The 20,596-nt window shown below is 44.5% G+C and overlaps 1 protein-coding gene across 2 annotated transcripts in view; it reads left to right on the top strand.

Annotated features, from left to right (window-relative positions):
- Window positions 1-20,596, top strand: part of ADAMTSL1 (ADAMTS like 1) — a 1,105,223-nt gene that overhangs the window by 929,974 nt on the left and 154,653 nt on the right. For both annotated transcript variants that reach the window (XM_018051922.1, XM_005683638.3), the window contains 3 exons: window positions 11,238-11,417; window positions 17,419-17,572; window positions 18,938-20,063. In XM_018051922.1, coding sequence (XP_017907411.1) covers window positions 11,238-11,417; window positions 17,419-17,572; window positions 18,938-20,063 — 1,460 coding nt within the window. The remainder of the gene's footprint in view (window positions 1-11,237; window positions 11,418-17,418; window positions 17,573-18,937; window positions 20,064-20,596) is intronic.

Raw genomic sequence — 20,596 nt, 5'->3', positions numbered from 1 at the left:
CTTTCACTTTTGAAACACTTACACATTTCATGCATTAATCTCCCAAATCCTTAATAATTTATTAAACATGCACCCACACTCCTTCTGCTGCTTCTCCTCCTCCTCATCTTTCATGTTGACTATATATAATACTTCTAATTTTTTTATTGAAATATAGTTAATTTACAATGCTGCATTAGTTTCTGGTGTACAGCAAAGTGATTCAGTTTTTTTTTTTCAGATTCTTTTCCATTATATGTTATTAAAAGGTATTGAATATAGTCCCATGTGCTATACCATAGGTCCTTGTATATGTATCTGCTAATCTCAAAGTCCTAGTTTATCTCTCCTCTAAACCCTGCTATCTACTTCAGTAACAATAAATTTGTTTTCTATGTCTGAGGCTATTTCTCAGTTTTGTAAATAAGTTCATCTGTATCACTTTTTGGATTCCATATGTTAGTGATATCATATGATATTTATCTTTCTTTAACTTTCTTCACTTAATATGATAACCTCTAGATCCATCTATGTATATTAATTATTTTTTATATACCTCATGAGAGATCATTTTCAAAACTGGCATGTTACACCACCATGATTGAGAACCTTTGACATATATGCATGAGTAAGTGTGAGACACCTTGATCATGACAGTCTTCTGCGAGGATTTTTTTCTTTGACTCTCCATGGTCGTATAATAAAGCCAAGTGCCTTAGTCAGGCCATCATTCCTCTACATGTCTGCCCCTTCACATCTCTAACTCTGGTTCTCCCATCCCTGCTTATACATTCCTTCTGCCCACACTTCTCTGGGCCTACCCGCAGTTTTCCACCTGTCTACCTATCAGAGCCCCCAGGAATCCCACCTCTCCCACCAGGACTCCTCTCCTGTCCTCCTGCTCTGCAGCCACATGCCATTCAAGGTCAGTGCTGCTCATTTAACAGTGAGATCGCACAGTACTTGGGCAGGTGAAGCATAGAGAAGGATGCAGAAAAGTACATGGCAGGTGTGCCTGTTCATTTACTGAGCACGTGGTCCATTTTGGAAGCTTCTTCTTATTCTAATAAGAGCAGCACTTACTATGTATCAAGTGCAGTATCAAGCCACTTAATTTTATAGTCAACTCATGTAATCCTCAGTAGCCTTAATGGGATAGTTACTACTATGATCCCCATTTTACAGATGCGGAAACTGAAGCACTGTGAGATGAATGTGAATTCAGATTTTATGTAGTAGAGTTCATTCTACTGAGCTTCATTTTCTCTTTTAACTTTTTTGTTTATTTATTTTTGGCTGTGCTGAGTCTCCATTGCTGCACGCAGGCTTTCTCCAGTTGCAACGAATGGGGGCTACTCTCTAGCTGCGGTGCACAGTCCTCTCATTGCGCTGCTTTCTCTGGTTGCGGCTCACAGGCTCTAGAGCACTGGCTTTAGCAGTTGTGGCACGTGGGCTCAATTGCCCCTGCGGCATGTGAAATCTTCCTGGTTCAGGGATGGAACCTGTGTCCCCCCTGCAATGGCTGCTGCTGCTGCTAAGTCACTTCAGTTGTGGCCGACTCTGTGCAACCCCATAGACGGCAGCCCACCAGGCTCCTCTGTCGCTGGGATTCTCCAGGCAAGAACACTGGAGTGGGTTGCCATTTCCTTCTCCAGTGCATGAAAGTGAAAAGTGAAAGGGAAGTCACTCAGCCATGTCTGACTCTTCGCGACCCCATGGACTGCAGCCTACCAGGCTCCTCCCTCCATGGCATTTTCCAGACAGGAGTACTGGAGTAGGGTGCCATTCCCTTCTCCACCCCGCATTGGCAGGCAGACTCTAAACCACTGGAGTCCTAGGGAAGTCCTTCATTTTCTCTTTTAATCCCTATAGCAAACCATTGAGGAAACAAGGCTCAGAGAAGCTGTGCTCGCCCCAGCTCACACTGTCAGTAAATGGAAAAAAAAGTCTCTGTGCTTCAAAACCCATTCTCTTTTCCACTGTGCAGTGCATCCTTCCCAGAACGTCCTTGCTACTTGCTCTAAAGTATTAAACTGTGAGGAAATCTGATATCACCCCTACTAACAGCAATTTTGGAGAAGGCAATGGCACCCCACTCCAGTACTCTTGCCTGGAAAATCCCATGGACAGAGGAGCCTGGTAGGCTGCAGTCCATGGGGTCGCTACTAGTCGGACAGGACTGAGCAACTTCACTTTCACTTTTCCCTTTCATGGATTGGAGAAAGAAATGGCAACCCACTCCAGTGTTCCTGCCTGGAGAATCCCAGGGACGGGGGAGCCTGTTGGGCCGCCATCTGTGGGGTCACACAGAGTCGGACACGACTGAAGCGACTTAGCAGCAGCTTAGCAGCAGCAGCAATTTAGGTAAAAGTCAGGATTTGTCACCTTGCCCAGAGTTGTTCATCTGTGTGTGGCTCCTACTCCTGCTATAACAAATTACCACACACTCAATGGCTTAAAACACCATGAATTTATTATCTTACAGCTTGGGAGGTCAGAAGTCTGAAATCAGTTCCTACTGGCTAAAATCAAGGTGTTGATTTTAAAATCAGGTCTTCATTCCTTCTCGAAGCTCTAGGGGAGGCTGTCACCTTGCCTCTTCCAGCTTCTAGAGGCTCCTGGCTTCCTTGGCTCATGGCCCCTTTCTCCAGCTTCAAAGCACTTCACTCCAACTTTGGATTTTGTCCTTATGCCCTCTCTGTCTGACTCTGATCCTCCTGCCACCCTCTTATACCATCATGATTACATCAGGCTTGCTGTGATAACCCAGGTAATCGCCATGTCTCAAGAGAGTTAACTGAATCCCCTCTGCAAAGTCCCTTTTACCAGGTCAGGTCGCATGTTCACAGGTTTCAGTGATAAGAACATAGATATCTCTGGGGTCATGACTCAGCCTACTTCAGTCTGCTAGACTGTGGGCTGACAAGGCCTATTAGTCTCCATTAGGACAAGGTCCTTGAGATTCAAAGTTTGCCTTCTACTACTCCTCCTCTTGTCAGTTTTTGAGCCTTATATGCATCAATCTTCTTTGTTTTTATTCTAAAAAATAACTTTGAAACAGAAGTGAGAAAAAAAGAGAAAGATGCAAGAAAGATTAAACTGCAATGAGAGACTCTACTCTGAAGCATCGTTTATATTTGTCTGTATTACTTGTGTTTTATGCGCAGGATTGTATCCACTACTGTACATACATATTGCACGCATCTGTGTAGAGACTGAAAAGTCACCACAACCCCTAGTTTCCTTCCTTGCTTAAAACTGTGATTATGTGGTGATTTCCCTATAAACCTTTTCTTTTCTTTTTTTATTTTAATCAGGGTTACAATTCGAAATGCCTGTAGTTTAGCTATGTAAAAAGACATATGAGAGAAGAGGCCCTGCTGGTAATATTCAGGAAAAAAAAAAAGAGAGAGAGAGAGAATTTTAATGATAACCATAAATGCTTGTGAATTAAATTTTTCATTTTCTAGATCTAAACACACCACACACAGAAGAATAACTTTGGTCTGGATTAGAGGGCTGAATTCTGGCAGAAAGAGTCAATGTGGTCATCAGCTTTGTTATATACCAGTGACTAAAATGTAAATCCTCATGAATCAGAGACATCTTTATTTAAAATGTTGTATCCAAGAAGGAAAACAAAAAAGCCTATTGGAATATTTATCTTATTTTTAGTAGTGTACTTCATAAAGAAATGGACGCATGATACCTGGTGGCTCAGTGGTTTAAAAAAAAAAAAAAAAAAAAAACCTGCATGCCAATGCAGGAGACACTTGTTTGATCCCTGGGTCCAGAAGAGGACCCCTGGAAAAGGAAGTGGCAACCTACTCCAGTATTCTTGCCTGGGAAATTCCGTGAACAGAGGAGCCTGGTGGGCTACATTCCATGCGGTTACAAAGAGTCAAACAGAACTTAGCAACTAACAGCAAATGCTATCCATGCTTCACGCAGTAACAGGAATATTAAACCCAGAAGATGCCCTGCACACTTCTTGTACTTCCAAGATTAAGAAAGCTTAATTAATATTAGGTGACCAAGATAATTTTAACTCACAAAATGACCCAGATAGAAATTCTGTTATTATTTAATAATTTTGTTTAATAAGTGAGATTCCAGTCCTCACGTTCTTGAGCCCTCCTGCAGTTTGACTCAGTTTTCACCCGTGTTATATACTAAGCACTATAACTGCCCTTTGAACCTCTCAGTCTCATATATCACCAAGTTACCTCCAATTATGAAGGTCTAACACCAATCTAACAGTGTCAGGGCTCCAAAATCACTGCAGATGGTGATTGCAGCCATGAAATTAAAAGATACTTACTCCTTGGAAGGAAACTTATGACCAACCTAGATACCATATTCAAAAGCAGAGACATTACTTTGTCAACAAAGGTCCATCTAGTCAAGGCTGTGGTTTTTCCAGTAGTCATGTATGGATGTGAGAGTTGGACTGTGAAGAAAGCTGAGTGCCAAAGAACTGATGCTTTTGAACTGTGGTGTTGGAGAAGACTCTTGAGAGTCCCTTGGACTGCAAGGAGATCCAACCAGTCCATCCTAAAGGAGACCAGTCCTGAGTGTTCTTTGGAAGGAATGATGCTAAAGGTGAAACTCCAGTACTTTGGCCACCTCATGCAAAGAATTGACTCATTGGAAGAGACTCTGATACTGGGAGGAATTGGGAGCAGGAGGAGAAGGGGACAACAGGGGATGAGATGGCTGGATGGCATCACCGACTCAATGGACCTGAGTTTGAGTGAACTCTGGGAGTTGGTGATGGACAGGGAGGCCTGGCATGCTGCAATTCATGGGGTTGCAAAGAGTCAGACACAACTGAGTGACTAAACTGAACTGAACACCAATCTTGGTAACACACCTACCTGCCACCTTCCCCAGCAGACCTGATCTTCCCTCATGAATCTGGTACTGTGAGTGACTCCACTATCTCGCCTATCCTTTCGTGAGCACCTGGAGCTATCTTAGCCTCATTTGTCCTTCACACTCAGTCAACACGCGAGTCCTTTTGATTCTACTTCCTGTATCTCCCCAACCCCCATTGCTGTCTTCTCTTACATCCTTCTCTCACTGCCTTGCTTTCAGTCCTCACGACTGACCAAACCTTTATAAAACAGCCTTGTTCTTACTGTCCCTGTACTGTCTTGCCTAACTCTGGTCCAATGCTTCATAACCTGATATCAGTGGCTTTTTACTACAGGCCCTCTGTAAAGCCTTTAAAATATTAACATGTGCTTGGAATTCCCAAGTAAGGGAATGGCATACACTGCCATTTAGACTTATTTGACCAGGAAACCTTTTCTCCATGGCACACCTGTGACTGTCTAACAGGGAAGTACTCATTGGAACCCACTGGCCTTTGCTACCTATCATTTCTACAAGTTAAATCATGCTACCTCCTGCTTTAAAACCCTTAATGACACCCCAAAGTCTTAAAAGTATGTCCAGTTATGTCCAAAGTCCTTCACTCTTGGCTGCTACTCAGTCTTGTTTCCCAACGACACATTCCCATGAACTCTAACCTCTGTCAAGACTGCTCAAGGTGTGAGCATGCCATGTTCCTTCACAGACTATCTGTGCACACATGGTCCGACTCTGCCAGCACGCCTATTTCCCTGACCATCCCCTCCTATGCCACTTTCTCTGCAAAGCCTTCCATCTTTTCCATAAAGACTGGGCTTCACTCTCCTCTTTTGTAAAACTGATCACAGGCATGCTGCATGCTAAGTCACTTCAGCCGTGTCCAGCTCTTTGTGACCCTGTGGACTTGTGGCCCACCAGGCTCCTCTGTCCATGGGATCCTCCATCAAGAGTACTGGAATGGGTTGCCCTGCCCTCCTTCAGGGGATCTTCCTGACCCAGAAATTGAACCCACATCTCTTACATCTCCTGCATTGGCAAGTGGGTTCTTTAACACTAGTGTCACCTGGGAGGCCCCAAACTAATCTCACTTTATGATAAGTACAGTGACTGAACTGCAGATACCTGAAGCAAAATGACTATCTCACAGTCATCTCTAGTCCCTAGCGCCTAAGACAGTGCCTGGCAATCAGCAAGTACTCAGGAAATGTTTGAGGACAGAATGAATGAGCAAATGAAGAAAGGCATGAAATGAGTTAGAATCTATTAGCAGAGCACATTATATTAAAACTGGAAAGTTGACCTTAGAAACAGAGTATGGATATCACTTGTGTTGGGCTCAATAATGTGACTTGAGGTGCCAAGGAAATAAACTCAGCTCCCAGTGAATTGAACTACCAACATGAAACCAAAAATGTCAAAGGAGGCAAAATTTATGACTGTGCTGATCATAGGGAAGTCTTTAAAAATTCAGGACACTCAGGCCATTGTATTTTTGTATAGAAACATAACTTTTAAATATTCCTCATATTATATTGTTTTCACTTTTCCTATAAAACTAATGAATCCATGACCTTATATCATGAAATATGTATGGCAACAAGGATAAGCAATATAAATGCTATTTTGGGTTATTTATTCTGTTTATGACATATATTTTAAAACAATGCCCATTACCAGAGATCTGCTTCTTCATACCACAATATTATTTTCCATGATGATTCATAAAGCAAACATTTTTCATTTTGTTTTATTAAATTTCTCTTCCTGCTCCTTTTAAAATATTTTTCTCCTTTGCATTCTGCCTTTCACATCAAGACTGTCAGCCTCACCAGGTAACTTTGACCTGTTCACAAAGTCACCACAGAATTTGGAAGCTATATTAATTTGAAATTTCATCTTCTACAATTTTTTTAAAAATTTGAAAACCACCTTTTCATCAGTGTACACACCAGGGAAACTTTTTGAGCAAAGATGAGACGAGCATTTAAAAGCCAAATCCCTGATGACATTAACCCAGCCAGAGGGTTGTCTGCCATCCCTGGAGGGTCACAGTTCCCAGCAGAGCATACACTGCATCTGGCTGAAACCCACCAATGACTGATGTAGAAGTAGCATCTGGCTGATGATAAAACAGTCCAATAAAAGGTGGATGTTAAGCCCATCAGCTGAATGTTTGTTTTACATCTTTTCAACATCTGGCTTTTTGGCTGTTTTGTTCATCCAATCATCAGTTCAACAAACGTTTATGAAGAGTACACTCTTTGCCAGACGCAATAGTAGGCACTGGGGAATAGAAAGATGAGTGTGTTCCCTTTCCTCAAAGTCACATAATCCTGTGTACATGTAGGGAGGCAGAGGGAAAGATCAGGGCCATAAACGACCAGCCCTAACTGGGGAGGTGCAGCACCCTTCCAGGTCAAGGTGGGGTAGGAGGTGACTTCTATACCATGAGGCAGAGGGTAGAAGAGGCTTTCCTGAAGCAGTGGCCTGTGAGCTGGGCCTTCAGGGATGTCCTGAAAGTTTCTGGCTGGACAGAGAGGTGAAGGGCATTGCTCCCATAATGAACAATGTGGTCAAAGGCCATAGCACAGGAGGTATCTGAGTGCACAGGGAAGGCAAGATTGTCCACTGCAGCAAAGGCAGCGGCCATGCAGGCTGGTAAGACATGTGCTCGGGAAGCTCGACACGGATGAGAGTGGGAGGGCCCTGAAGGACATTCTCAGCAGTCTGACTTGATCTTCGAGTGTTGAGAATTTCCTGCAAGTTGTCTATATAGCATGCACGCCAAGTCACTTCAGTCATGTGCCACTCTTTGTGACCCAATGGACTGTAGCCCACCAGGCTCCTCGTTCCATGGGATTCTCCAGGCAAGAATACTATAGTGGTTGCCATGCCTTCCTCCAGGAGATCTACCCGACCCAGGGATCAAACACGGATCTCCCTTCTTTCCTGCATTCACAGGCAGGTTCTTTATCACTAGTAACACTTGGGAAGCCCATTTCTATCCAAACTAAACTTCAAAATAACAAGCTGATTTTTTTTTTTTTTTTTTTTTTTTTACTTTTCTTGCATGTATTTTGTCATCCAATTATCATGGAATTCCGCATGGTGTTAGGGGGAGTCTTCTGAGGGTTTGGCCCTTAAATTAGGTCCTATCTGAAAAGTGATAGCCCAGCTCTGATATTTTGAGTGGTCACCCTCCTATATACATTTTATTACATTTCCACCCTTAAAATGAAACTGATCATCTTCATCCACTTCCTTAGTTTGAGAGAGAGAAAGTTTATCTGCATTGTTTCCTTATTGTCTCATTCATTAAGATGCTTAAGTCTGAGAGCTGTTCTCATTCTGGCACCTGTTTATTTTGGAAGCATTTATTCAAATTGAATGGACCCCCATACACCTTATGTGATACTCCAAAAAACCAGTGGTTCTAACAGAAGCTGTTCTGGGTATCAGGTCCTCATGCCCACCCTGTCTACCCCCATGTTTATTTTAATCCCATTGGAAATGGTGGAGAGGCATTCATTTGGAAAGACGTTTCTGAATCCTTGTTCAGATGCTACGACGTGTCCAACTCTTTGCGACCTTGTGAACTGCAGCATGCTAGCCTTCCCTGGCCTTCCCCGTCTCTCGCATCAGTGTCTTTTCCAATGAGTCTGCTCCTTGCATCAGGTGGCCAAAGTTTTGGAGCTTCAGCTTCAGCATCTGTCCTTCCAATAAATATTCAGGATTGATTTCCTTTAGGATTGACTCGTTTGATCTCCTTACAGTCCAAGGGACTCTCAAGAGTCTTCTCTAGCACCACAGTTCAAAAGCATCAATTCTTCAGTGCTCAGCTTTCTTTATGGTCCAACTCTCACATTTGTACATGACTACTGGAAAAAACCATAGCTTTGACTATAAGGATATTTGTTGGCAAAGTGATGTCTCTGCTTTTTAATACGCTGTCAAGTTTGTCATAGCTTTTCTTCCAAGGAGCAAGTATCTTTTAATTTTGTGGCTACAGTCATGTCCACAGTGATTTTGGAGCCCAAGGAAATAAAATCTGTCACTGTTTCCACTTTTTCCCCTTCTATTTGCCATGAAGTGATGGGACTGGATGCCATAATCTTAGATTTTGAATGTTGAGTTTTGAGTCCACTCTTTCACTTTCCTCTTTCACCTTCATCAAGAGGCTCTCAATCCTGGTTATACAGAATTACCTGGGAGTTTTTTAAATTTTCTAAATTTAAAATATTAACATCTGGAACATACTTCCCAGAGGTTAATAGATATGAAACAGGGCCCAGGACTCAGGACTTTTTAAAAGCTCCCAGGTGGCTTTAAAGTATATCAGGACTGGGACCACTGAGTAAGAGTAACATCTGGGCCACAGCAGCATTCTGACTCTACTCAAGGACATTGTTTCACCCATCCTAACCTTGACTCTGGGCACACACCCCCCTTACAGTTCTGGGTCCAGCCCACTGAGCACAGACCCCCATGAGTTCTGTGTGGTCACTGCTGCAACAGGAAAAGCTCCTATAGCACAAACACCCAGCCCTAAATTTTCAACAAGCGCAAGGGCAGCTGACTCAAGAAAAGGGACTCTTCTTGAAGAAAACAGAGCTCTCCTTAGAGTTTTTACAATAAAATTATCCTAGCACAGAATAGTAATGATTGGTACATTATTTAAGGTTAGATTTTTTTTCTTGTTTTATACAACTTGTAAAGTTTACTTGCCACTTAGAGTACATGTTGTTGCATACATTCTTGAGCCTGTATTACACCCAGTAGTTGGTCTCTCCCACTCCTCCACTGGCCCTGAATGGCCTGTGTGTGTGTATATTGCAGTATATTGCCCCATCCCTCCCAAACTGGTAACCACTGTTTTGTTTTCTATGAGTCTATTTCTTTTTTGTTGTATTCACTATTTTGTTGTATTTTTAGATTCCACATATAAGTGATTTCATACAGTATTTGTCTTCCTAATTAGGGTTCAGTTCAGTTCAGTTGCTCAGTCATGTCCGACTCTTTGCGACCCCATGGACTGCAGCACGCCAGGCCTGTCCATCACCAACTCTCGGAGTTTACTCAAACTCATGTCCATTGAGTCGGTGATGCCATCCAACAGTCTCATCCGCTGTCGTCCCCTTCTCCTCCTGCCTTCAATCTTTCCCAGCATCAGGGTCTTTTCTAGTGAGTCAGTTCTTCACATCAGATGACCAAAGTATTGAAGTTTCAGCTTCAGCATCAGTCCTTCCAATGAATATTCAGGACTGATTTCCTTTAGGATGGACGGGTTGGATGGATTAAAAAGGATAGGAAACCCAAAGTCACAATACCTTAAGTAAGAGAGAAAAACGTTTCTCTCTTATACACACGCAGGCCATCCAGGGCCAGTATGGTGTCACCATCAGGAAGTTAGGCTGCTTCCATCTTTTTGTCTATCACTGTCTAAGATGGAAGGTTAAATTTTAGACAACATGTTCATATTGCAGCCAGCAAGGAGGAGAAGGGGAGGGGAAAATGCCACACTCTCTTTTTGTATGTTTTTCCATGAAGCTGCCCACAGCCTTCCATGTACATCCCTTTGCCCAGCACTTAGTCACATGGCACCTTCAAGGGAGGTCAGCAAATATAGTCTGTATGCCAAAACTGAGCATTTCTTTACTATTACAAAGGAGGAGCCAAGGTCTTAGAGTAACAGTTTCCTGCTCCACCCCTACAAATAACTGAATGATATTCATTCAGTTACCTGTAAATGACCTGTTTGATTGGGGGCCTGTTGAAAACCACTAAAATGGGGAGATTTTTCTGATATCCCAAATTTCCATGGCTCTTGCTCCCACTGCCAGAAAAAAACACCAGTACTATAAGAAACATATTCTAGGAAGTTCAAAACCCAAGCCTAAGACCTGCTCCCCCTCCAACAGGTTAGAGAAGATGGGCTCTCTACATGGAAGGGCTGCCTTTTCTGCAGATTAATTCCTCCAGATTTACATGGATGCCAGGAGCTTTCTCTGCTTCATTCTGGAAGAAGCACAGATTATTTTCATTGCATCATAAATATGTTTAATACTGTATCATATCACCTGTTAAACCAGTTGTCTTGGGTGACTGCAAATCATAGTTCAGAAACAACTCTCTAAGATTTAAAGGCCCTCAAAATTCCTGGATTCTCTAGTTGAATGTTTAAGAGTGGAGGGTGTAGACCTTGCTACAAAATTCATTTCAAGGAGGGGAAACAATCTCCTTTGGGTTGGTTCCTGGGTTTTCTTCCCTATTTATTTATTTTTTCTTTTCTCACTCTGCAGTAAGCCAAGGCTAAGGTAGGAATTGGATTGGCAGTCAAACGTGCTACTGCCTTATGCAGAGTCTGCTTTCCCTTCCTCCCCCAGTGTTCCAGGACTTGCGCTGGGGGCATCCAGAAACGTGAGGTTCTTTGTAAACAGCGCATGGCTGATGGGAGCTTCCTGGAGCTTCCCGAGACCTTCTGTTCTGCCCCCAAACTGGCCTCCCAGCAAGCCTGCAAGAAAGATGACTGTCCCAGTGAGTGGCTGCTCTCCGACTGGACAGAGGTATGTGTGCTCCTCAGAAGAAGATGACAAAAGAGGCATAAAGAGGAAAAGGCACCCAGACTTACAGAAGGCGAGAACAGAACAAAAGAATCCCCCTAGCTCTGTGGAACAGAGCTGTGGGGCGCTGTCTTGGGTCTTGGTTGTGTCGTGCAGGATCTTTCATTGCAGTGCACGGATTCTCGAGTTGCGGCACATGGGCTTAGTTGCTCTGCAGCATTTGGGATCTTAGTTCCCCAGCCAGGGATCTGACCTGTGTCCCCTGCATTGCAAGGTGGCTTGTTAACCAAGGGACCATCAGGGAAGTCCCTGAGTTGGTTTTTTTTTTTTTTAATCTTCTTTGCAGTGTAGGTAATTTACAATGTGGTGTTACTTTCAGGTGTACAGCAAAGTGAATCAGTTATACATGCCACAGAGTTTTTGTAAGCATTGATACCATAGTGTGTAACTAGCTTTTAACTAGGCTGCAGGATGGGAGTTGTTAAGCAACCAGCCCTCACTCAACAATCAGGAGCAGAGAATTGAAAATGGGCCCTTTATGGAACAAGCCAGGCCTCGTTTGTACTATTTGGATCCAGGATTTTACCGAGAACACCGGGTTCCTCCTCTCCATTCACTCCCACCTTCCTGACATCCCGCCTCTCCCTGCCTCCCGCCCCACATCTCTTACTCCCAGATGTTTCTAGTCTTTCCTGAGGAAAGGCAAAGCCTCTCTAGTTCTTCTCATCCAAGTTACTGGACAATGAGGCGTATGATTTATTAGGAAAAGAAGGCCAAGGAAATCCTGCCTCCTTCCTGTCAGTTTCCTGGATCCAAAATGTCAACAGCTTCCCAGCAAGAGAAGTTGATTTCCCCCGATGCCCTGCATCTGGGGAGATGACCACATCGGCATTACCATTCCTGACTTACCTCATCAGTTAAGGATAGACCCCCGACGAACCTGCTTCTCTAAATCATTCCTACTTCAACACTCGCCTGAACTAACTCATCAACACCCAGCTCCAACTTGTTTTCAGCCTCTACTCCTTCTTTGACTTGCCTGAAGCTCCTTCATAGGCCCTTGTGTCTTCCATAAAAACCACCCCCACCAAAATTCTCGCCCTGCAAGTAGTTTCAGCCAAGAACAGAATTATGAGGCCTGAAGGGAAAATCTCAGGGTCCAAACCAGATTCAAGACCCTTCTGTTTCTTGCCTAGAAGCCTCTGGATTGGCCTCTCTGCCTCCTTTGTAGACCATCCAGCTCATAGGACAGAGCCGCTGCTGCTGCTTGAAATCCATCACAGAGGTCCTTGCTGCCCAGAGGGGAAAGCAGCTGCCTCTGAAAATGAATATGCCAAGTCATTCAGCCTGTTCTGAGAATTCTCGCCCTGTGTTTTATCAGCCCATGCAGAGGTCCATCAGACGACCCTGCTGAGTACACTGCAGTTGAGACTTAACCTGTGTCACCATAGGTTTTGCAGTTTGGCAGTAAAATTTGACCTTCTGATGGTAGCTCCCCGCAAATGTCTCAGAACAGATGGGGGAACAATTTTTATCATCTTTTAGAAGTACTTTTGTTTCAGAAGGTGAAAGATTCAATGTGTGGCTTGAGTGTATGTGTATGTGCATGTGTAAACATGTAAGTGACAATTTTTCTGTGAAATGTTGATTTGGGGTTCGGGTTATCTCATCCTCTGTCGTCCCTTTCTCCTCCCGCCCCCAATCCCTCCCAGCATCAAAGTCTTTTCCAATGAGTCAACTCTTTGCATGAGGTGGCCAAAGTATTGGAGTTTCAGCTTTAGCATCAGTCCTTTCAATGAACACCCAGGACTGATCTCCTTCAGAATGGACTAGTTGGATCTCCTTGCAGTCCAAGGGACTCTCAAGAGTCTTCTCCAACACCACAGTTCAAAAGCATCAATGCTTCAGTGCTCAGCTTTCTTCACAGTCCAACTCTCACATCCATACATGACCACTGGAAAAACCATTGCCTTGACTAGACAGACCTTTGTTGGCAAAGTAATGTCTCTGCTTTTGAATATGCTATCTAGGTTGGTCATAAGTTTCCTTCCAAGGAGTAAGTGTCTTTTAATTTCATGGCTGCAGTCACCATCTGCAGTGATTTTGGAGCCCAAAAAAGTGAAGTCTGACATTGCTTCCACTGTTTCCCCGTCTACTTCCCATGAAGTGATGGGACCAGATGCCTAAGGTGCCAGTAATTAAAGGAGATCTGTAGAGCAGTATCATGTGTACTTGAGAATTCAGACTCAAAGACAGGCAAACTTAGGTTCGAATCCTGACTATTTACTGGCTGTGTAACCTTGGGCTAGTTACTTGACCCTTCTAGGCTTTAGTTTGCTCAACTGAATATTGGCAATGATAGTTATGTCCACTAACATGGTTATCAATGCATTGTTATTAAAAACAATGCATATAAAGTACTCTGTGCCTAGTAAAAGTTAACCCTTATCATGGTTGTGATTTTCTTCTGTCCCTCCTCATTGTCAGGAAAAGGAGAGGAAATAAAAGAAAGCTCTTAACTTGACTGGCTGGACCCAGGATTATGGTTAAGACCTCCCCCAGGCTCTGCTGGTCTTCCTAGGAGGCAGAAGTTACATTTTGAGAACTAGGAATAGTTAGCCCTTATCCAAGGAATGTTACTAGGTTCTGCATTATCTGGGTTGATGAATGGAAATTCCAAACATTGAGATGGGGCTAGGAGTGGTGGGACTTTAACCCGTATTCACTGGGGATAAACTCAAACTGGTGCCATACCAAAGTGCTCCTGGGGGTGTTCACAAAGGCTTCAGTTGGCCCTGTTATCCCCACAACCCTTCCTTTGGCCCTCTGGCTGGGGTAAGACTTGCATTCCACACCCCCCACATGACTCCCTTTGGAGAAAGGAAGACCTGGATGATCTATGGGTGTTTTTCATCCTCAGCTATCTGGGCTTAATCTCACGGTTACTGCACAGAATCCCTTAGAGACAGAATTAAGCCAAAGTTTTAAACACTTCAAATAAAATTACTTTCAGATTCTATTCTGAGAAAAGGTCTCTCAAAAGACCTTCTTTTCTTTAAAAGAAACACTTGCATCTCTTGAAAGAGTTGGCTATTCCATATTTTAAGTCATATTTTTATGGAAATTCCTTCCTCCCCCAAACAGAAAAGAAATTAAAGTCAGAGCAGTCAATTTTAGAGCTAGAAGGAACTTAGGAGATCCTATAGTCTAGTGGTTCTTCAAAAAATTAAAGCCACAAAACCCTTTTTTTCCATTGAAATGTTTCAATGAAGTCAGAAATCTAAAACAGAACAAATCAGAGTTATTTGGTGGAAATGTGGGTAGGGGCCACAGATCCCCAGATGGTTGGGTCTATATATCAGCTGAGAAGCCCCTAAATCACATCCTCAACATAGCTAAAGAACACACTTTGAAAATCCCTGCTTGAGTGTAGCTTCCCTGTTTCAGAAATGTGGAAATTGAACCTAGAGAAAAAACTAGATTTGACCAGAATCATAAACGGATCTTCTAACACATGGTCCATTTTTCCATTTCTGTACTTGGCAACACTCAAATGACCAGGCTTTTAAATTTTCCAGGCTCTCTACCCCTATTCCACCTGAGTCCTGGATTTGGTGCTGTCATTTACAATAAAATAAGGGGTGGGTGGAATCTGGAATCCACCCTCTTGAGGGAACAAAAGCAATGGGCTTGATTCTCATCTCCATTTTTTGCATCTTAAATGTCTTTTAGGGTGGTGGATCTCAGTGCATTGCATGGAATAGTTCATTTCCATGGGCTAGCATATGAAACTTGGAAACCTAAGATACTATTTTTTGGTTTCTACTGTCATTTTTCAAGTCAACGTGGCATGCTGCCATGACCTAGTTCAGGCCTTTATCATCTCAAGCCTGGACTACTGTGGCAGCCTGCTTAACTGACATCCTTGCCTCCCATCCATCTCCTACTCCTATCCCTCCCAGACACTGTTGCCAGATTAACCTTCTCAAAACACCTCCTTCATCATTTCACTCCTCCCTTAAATGGCTCCTTATTGCCTTATGGACCAATTCCAAACCTTCCGTCTGAAAATTAAAAGTCTCCAACATCTGGCCCCAAACTACCTGTTAAGCTCCTGACACTCTCCACTTGGCCCCTCTGTTCAGTCAAACTGGTTCAGCTCTGTCCCCAAGCCTACCTTGGCCTTGAGCACTGAACTCTTCCACCTTGATTCTGGATAGTTCCTGCCTGCCATGCTTACTCCTGGTTCTCTAAACCCATCCAGACTCCAACCATCTTCCAGACTAGGCCAGGAAATCACTGGTATAACTTGAGCATTCACCAATTGTTAGCATTCATTTTATGATATCAGTACTTCACTTACAATCTTATATTTTTACTAAGTTCTTTTATTGCTATTTCTTTCAACAACTTTATTGAGGTATAATTTATATTCTTTAAATTCAACTTAGCATAATGTCTTCAGTGTTTATCCATGTCATAGCACATTATCAAAACATTCCTTTTTATGGTGGAGTAACATATTCTATTAGTATAGACATACATTTCACTTATCCATTCACCAGTTGATGCATGTTTGAGTTGTTTCCATTTTTGCCTCTTAAGGATAATGTTGCTATGAACCTTAGCATACAAGTCTTTATGTGGATGTATGTTTTCATTTCTCTCAGGTAAGATACCTAGGAGTGAAACTGCTGGGCATGATCAGATGATAAAGAATCTGCCTGCAATGCAGGAGACCCAGGTTTGTTCCCTGGGTTGGAAGATCCACTAGAGAAGGGAATGGCTCCCCATACCAGTATTCTTTCCCAAAGAAGTCCATGGACAGATGAGTCTGGTGGGCTACAGTCCATGGGGTTGCAAGGAGTTGAACATGACTGAGCAACTAACACTGGAGAAGGCAAGGCACCCCACTCCAGTACTCCAGCCTGGAAAATCCCATGGACGGAGGAGCCTGGTGGGCTGCATGGGGTCGCGAAGAGTTGGACACAACTGAGCGACTTCACTTTCACTTTTCACTTTCATGCATTGGAGAAGGAAATGGCAACCCACTCCAGTGTTCTTCCCTGGAGAATCCCAGCGACAGAGGAGCCTGGTGGGCTGCCGTCTCTGGGGTCGCACAGAGTCGGACACGCCTGAAGCGACTTAGCAGCAGCAGCAGCAGAGCGACTAACACACACACAGTAAATATATGTTTCTTAACTTTTTAAGAAACCATCAAACTTTTTCTAAAAGGGCTATATTTTACATTCCCAGCAGCATTACAGGAAGGCTCTAATTTTTCCACATTCTCACTTATGATAATTATTGTCATTTTGATTATGAAAATTCTAGTGAATAGAGAGTGCTATTTCATTGTGGGTTTGATTTTCATGTTCCCTAATATGCCATTTCATTTTAATAATGCATCTGGATTTCTTCTCATTATTTGATAACACCCCTTTGATGTTAGGAATCGTCTTACACATCTTCGTCCCATAGCATTTAGCATTCCACCTCAAACAAAGTAGATGCATAAGAATTTTCTGGTACTTGACATTAAAATATTATAATTAATTTGTTAAGGAAAGAGAAAGGAATTAGCATTAGTTGAATGTCATTTCTGTGTGTGAAGTTTTAAAATATATTATCATTGAATTCCCAGCCTTGCCAAGTAAGTTGTAAGAAGTGAAAACAGACTCAGAGTTTAAGTGACTTGCCCACTAGTGGCATGCAGTACTGAGCTGGAATCTGAACAGTGGACTCTATAACTGTGACTCTAAAGCCCAGACCATAGAAGTAAAAATAGGTGAAATGTCCACAGGAGACCTGAGACCAGAAAAGAGTGTGGCTACAATATGGATGTGTCTTTTCATATGGTAACATAATTAATTTCTCTTTCTCAGTTGCTATTGCTTTTCCAAGCAATTTTTCTCATATTTTGGTGAGCTTGAGAGTCCATATAAAACCCATTAGCCTCCAGTTCTCCGCATTTACATGCATTTGGCCTTTCTTCCCCCACCAGTGTTCCACGAGCTGCGGGGAGGGCACCCAGACACGAAGTGCTGTTTGCCGGAAGGTGCTGAAAACCGGTGTCTCATCAATTGTCAATTCCTCCCTGTGCCCACCCCTGCCATTCTCTTCATCCATCAGGCCCTGTATGCTGGCCACCTGTGCAAGTGAGTACGTCAGTGCTCTGGGACGGGGAGAGAGCAAGAGCAGTAGCTTTCCCTGAGCCCAAGAGCAGTGGGGATAGTCAAGCAGTAAATCCCTCTAAGGGCCTCAGGCTGGTGATCTCAGCTAGAGATGGAAAAGGAATCTTAATTACGCGTGGCCGGGCAGAAGGCTCTTCTCCACTGGGGGAAAACCAGTTTGCAGGAGGTAGAGCAAAGTGCACTTGCTGGTATATGGAGATCTGGAAGTTGGAGTCAGTATATTACTAATGAAGTCTAATGTGACCCACTCCAAGATTTTAAACTAAACAGTGTGTTCTGTTTACTAGTAACGCCTAGAGGTATAACACTTCTGAGGTCTTCTCTCCATGCCTATGGGGGGCGTGGTGCTCTGTAGGACCCAAAAGGGAGACATTCTCCTTCTCTTTGTCCTCTGCCTCTTTTTATGATTCTGATTTTTTCTTTAAAAAAATTTTTTTAATTATTTATTTTAATTGGAGGCTAATTACTTTACAATATTGTAGTGGGTTTTCCCATACATTGACATGAATCAGCCATGGGTGTACGTGTGTCCTGCATCCTGAACCCGCCTCCCACGTCCCACTTCCCTCACCATCCCATCCCTCAGGGTCCCAGTGCACCGGCTTTGAATGCATTTTCATGCATCAAACTTGGGCTAGCAATCTATTTCACATATGGTAATATACATGTTTCAATGCTATTCTCTCAAATCATCCCACCCTTGTCTTCTCCCATAGAGTCTAAAAGTCTGTTCTTTATATCTGTGTCTCTTTTGCTGTCTCACATATAGGGTCATTGTTACCATCTTCCTAAATTCCAAATACATGCATTCCATATATATACTGTATTGGTGTTTTTCTTTCTGACTTACTTCACTGTATAATAGGCTCCAGTTTCATCCATTTCGTTAGAACTGATTCAAACGTGTTCTTTTTAATAGCTGAGTAATATTTCTTTTTTAAAAAAGTCCTTTTAAAGAGAGGAACTGTCTTTCTCCTGGAGTCACCCTCCATCTAGAACCCTTCCTCTCCGTTTCTAGGGTTAGAAATTCCCCAGAGAGTGATAGCAGGTGGCCCAGCTGCACCACCTTAGCTCTTCTGTGCTTGATTGTGGGAGCAGCTTGATGGTCCACAGTTGGTAGCTAGCTCCCCCGGTGAAACAAGGCAGGAAATGAAGGCCCTGGCCAAAGCAAACTCTAAAGCGCTTTCCCTCTTCTTTCTTTGGTCCCCCATCTCTCTTTCTTCTTTCCACCCTCACCTTTTCCGCTCTCTCTTGTCGCTGCTCCTCACTCTACCCTTTCTCCACTCTCCATTTCTCTTTCTCCATCTGCTTTTGTTGCTTTCATTCCAGGGCCCGGGCGGCCATCCACAAAGCATAGTCCTCACATCGCTGCAGCAAGGAAGGTCTATATCCAGACGCGCCGGCAGAGGAAGCTGCACTTCGTGGTGGGGGGCTTCGCCTACTTGCTCCCCAAGACCGCGGTGGTGCTGCGCTGTCCCACGCGGCGCTTCCGCAAGCCCCTCATCACCTGGGAGAAGGACGGCCAGCACCTCATCAGCTCTGCCCACGTCACTGTGGCCCCCTTTGGGTACCTAAAGATCCACCGCCTCAAGCCCTCTGATGCGGGAATCTACACCTGCTCGGCCGGACCAGCCCGGGAGCAGTTTGTGATTAAGCTCATCGGAGGTAACCGGAAGTTGGTGGCCAGGCCCTTGAGCCTGAGGATCGATGAGGAGGCCCTCGCGGTGAGGAAAGCCAGCCCCAAGGAGGCCCTGCAGACGCACAAACACCAGAACGGCATCTTTTCCAACGGCAGCAAGGCCGAGAAGCGGGGCCTCCCCGCCGACACCGGGGGCCGCTATGACGACCTGGTCTCGCGGCTGCTGGAGCAGGGGGGCTGGCCGGGAGAGCTGCTGGCGTCGTGGGAGCTGCAGGACTCCACGGAAAGGAACGCGTCTTCAGAGGAGGACCAGAACGCCGAGCAGGCCCTTCTGCGTCTGCCCTTCACCATGGTGACAGAGCAGCAGCGCTTGGACGACATCCTCCGGAACCTCTCGCAGCAACCCCAGGAGCTCCGCGATGTCTACAGCAAGCATCTGGTGGCCCAGCTGGCCCAGGAGATCTTCCGCAGCCACTTGGAGCATCAGGACGCGCTCCTCAAGCCGTCAGAGCGGAGAGGCCCCCCGGTGGCCATCCCTCCCCATAAGCACGTGTCTGGCTTCAGCAGCTTCTCCCGGATCTTGTCCACTGGGGAGGGCGGGGGCGGCTCCCGCCGGCCGCACCGCAAGCCTGTCATCGTGCGCAAGATCTCCGCTGCCCAGCAGCTCTCTGCCTCCGAGGTGGTCACCCACCTCGGGCAGACAGTGGCCCTGGCCAGCGGGACACTGAGCGTGCTTCTGCACTGTGAGGCCATCGGCAACCCGAGGCCCACCATCAGCTGGGCCAAAAATGGAGAAGAGGTTCAGTTCAGCGACAGGTGAGTTTTGCAGTTACCTCCTCTGGGAAGAGCTGGGGGGAAGGGGTCACCTTTTGCAGGAGGCACCCTGTTCATTCTTCCTTCAAGGTGTTTGCAAGGATAGAGCTTAGAGTATTGGGCCTCAGGGACTGCTCTCATCCTGGGTTTCAAGCTTTCTCAGTACTGATGGACTGTTTAAGCAAAGACAAAGTATTTAATTTCTCTAGACTGTATGCTCTCATCTTCGTAAGATACTAGTAAGAATACCTACAACCCTCAATCCCCATAGGATCGCTGAAATTAATGAGATTCTCTCCAGATAGCTCTGAGCCTTTGGCAGGAAGCTATCATTCCAGCCCAAGGCATTATTACATTACTGTTTTTGTGAGATGAACTGCTGAAAAGCTTGTACACCAGGATACTGCCTGTGTATGTGTGGTCCCCGAGGGCTGGGGACAGAGTGCAGCCAGCACCTGCTGCTCCCTGTGGGTGAGCCCATCCTCTGTCTGCGCTGGACAAGGCTGTTTGTTCCAGAAAGCTTTTATTCCTGGTTG

Source organism: Capra hircus, chromosome 8, assembly GCF_001704415.2.
Source record: "Capra hircus breed San Clemente chromosome 8, ASM170441v1, whole genome shotgun sequence".
NCBI lineage: Eukaryota > Metazoa > Chordata > Mammalia > Artiodactyla > Bovidae > Capra > Capra hircus.
The sequence above is the reverse complement of the archived record's forward strand: the minus strand, read 5'-3'. Positions and strand labels throughout refer to the sequence as shown.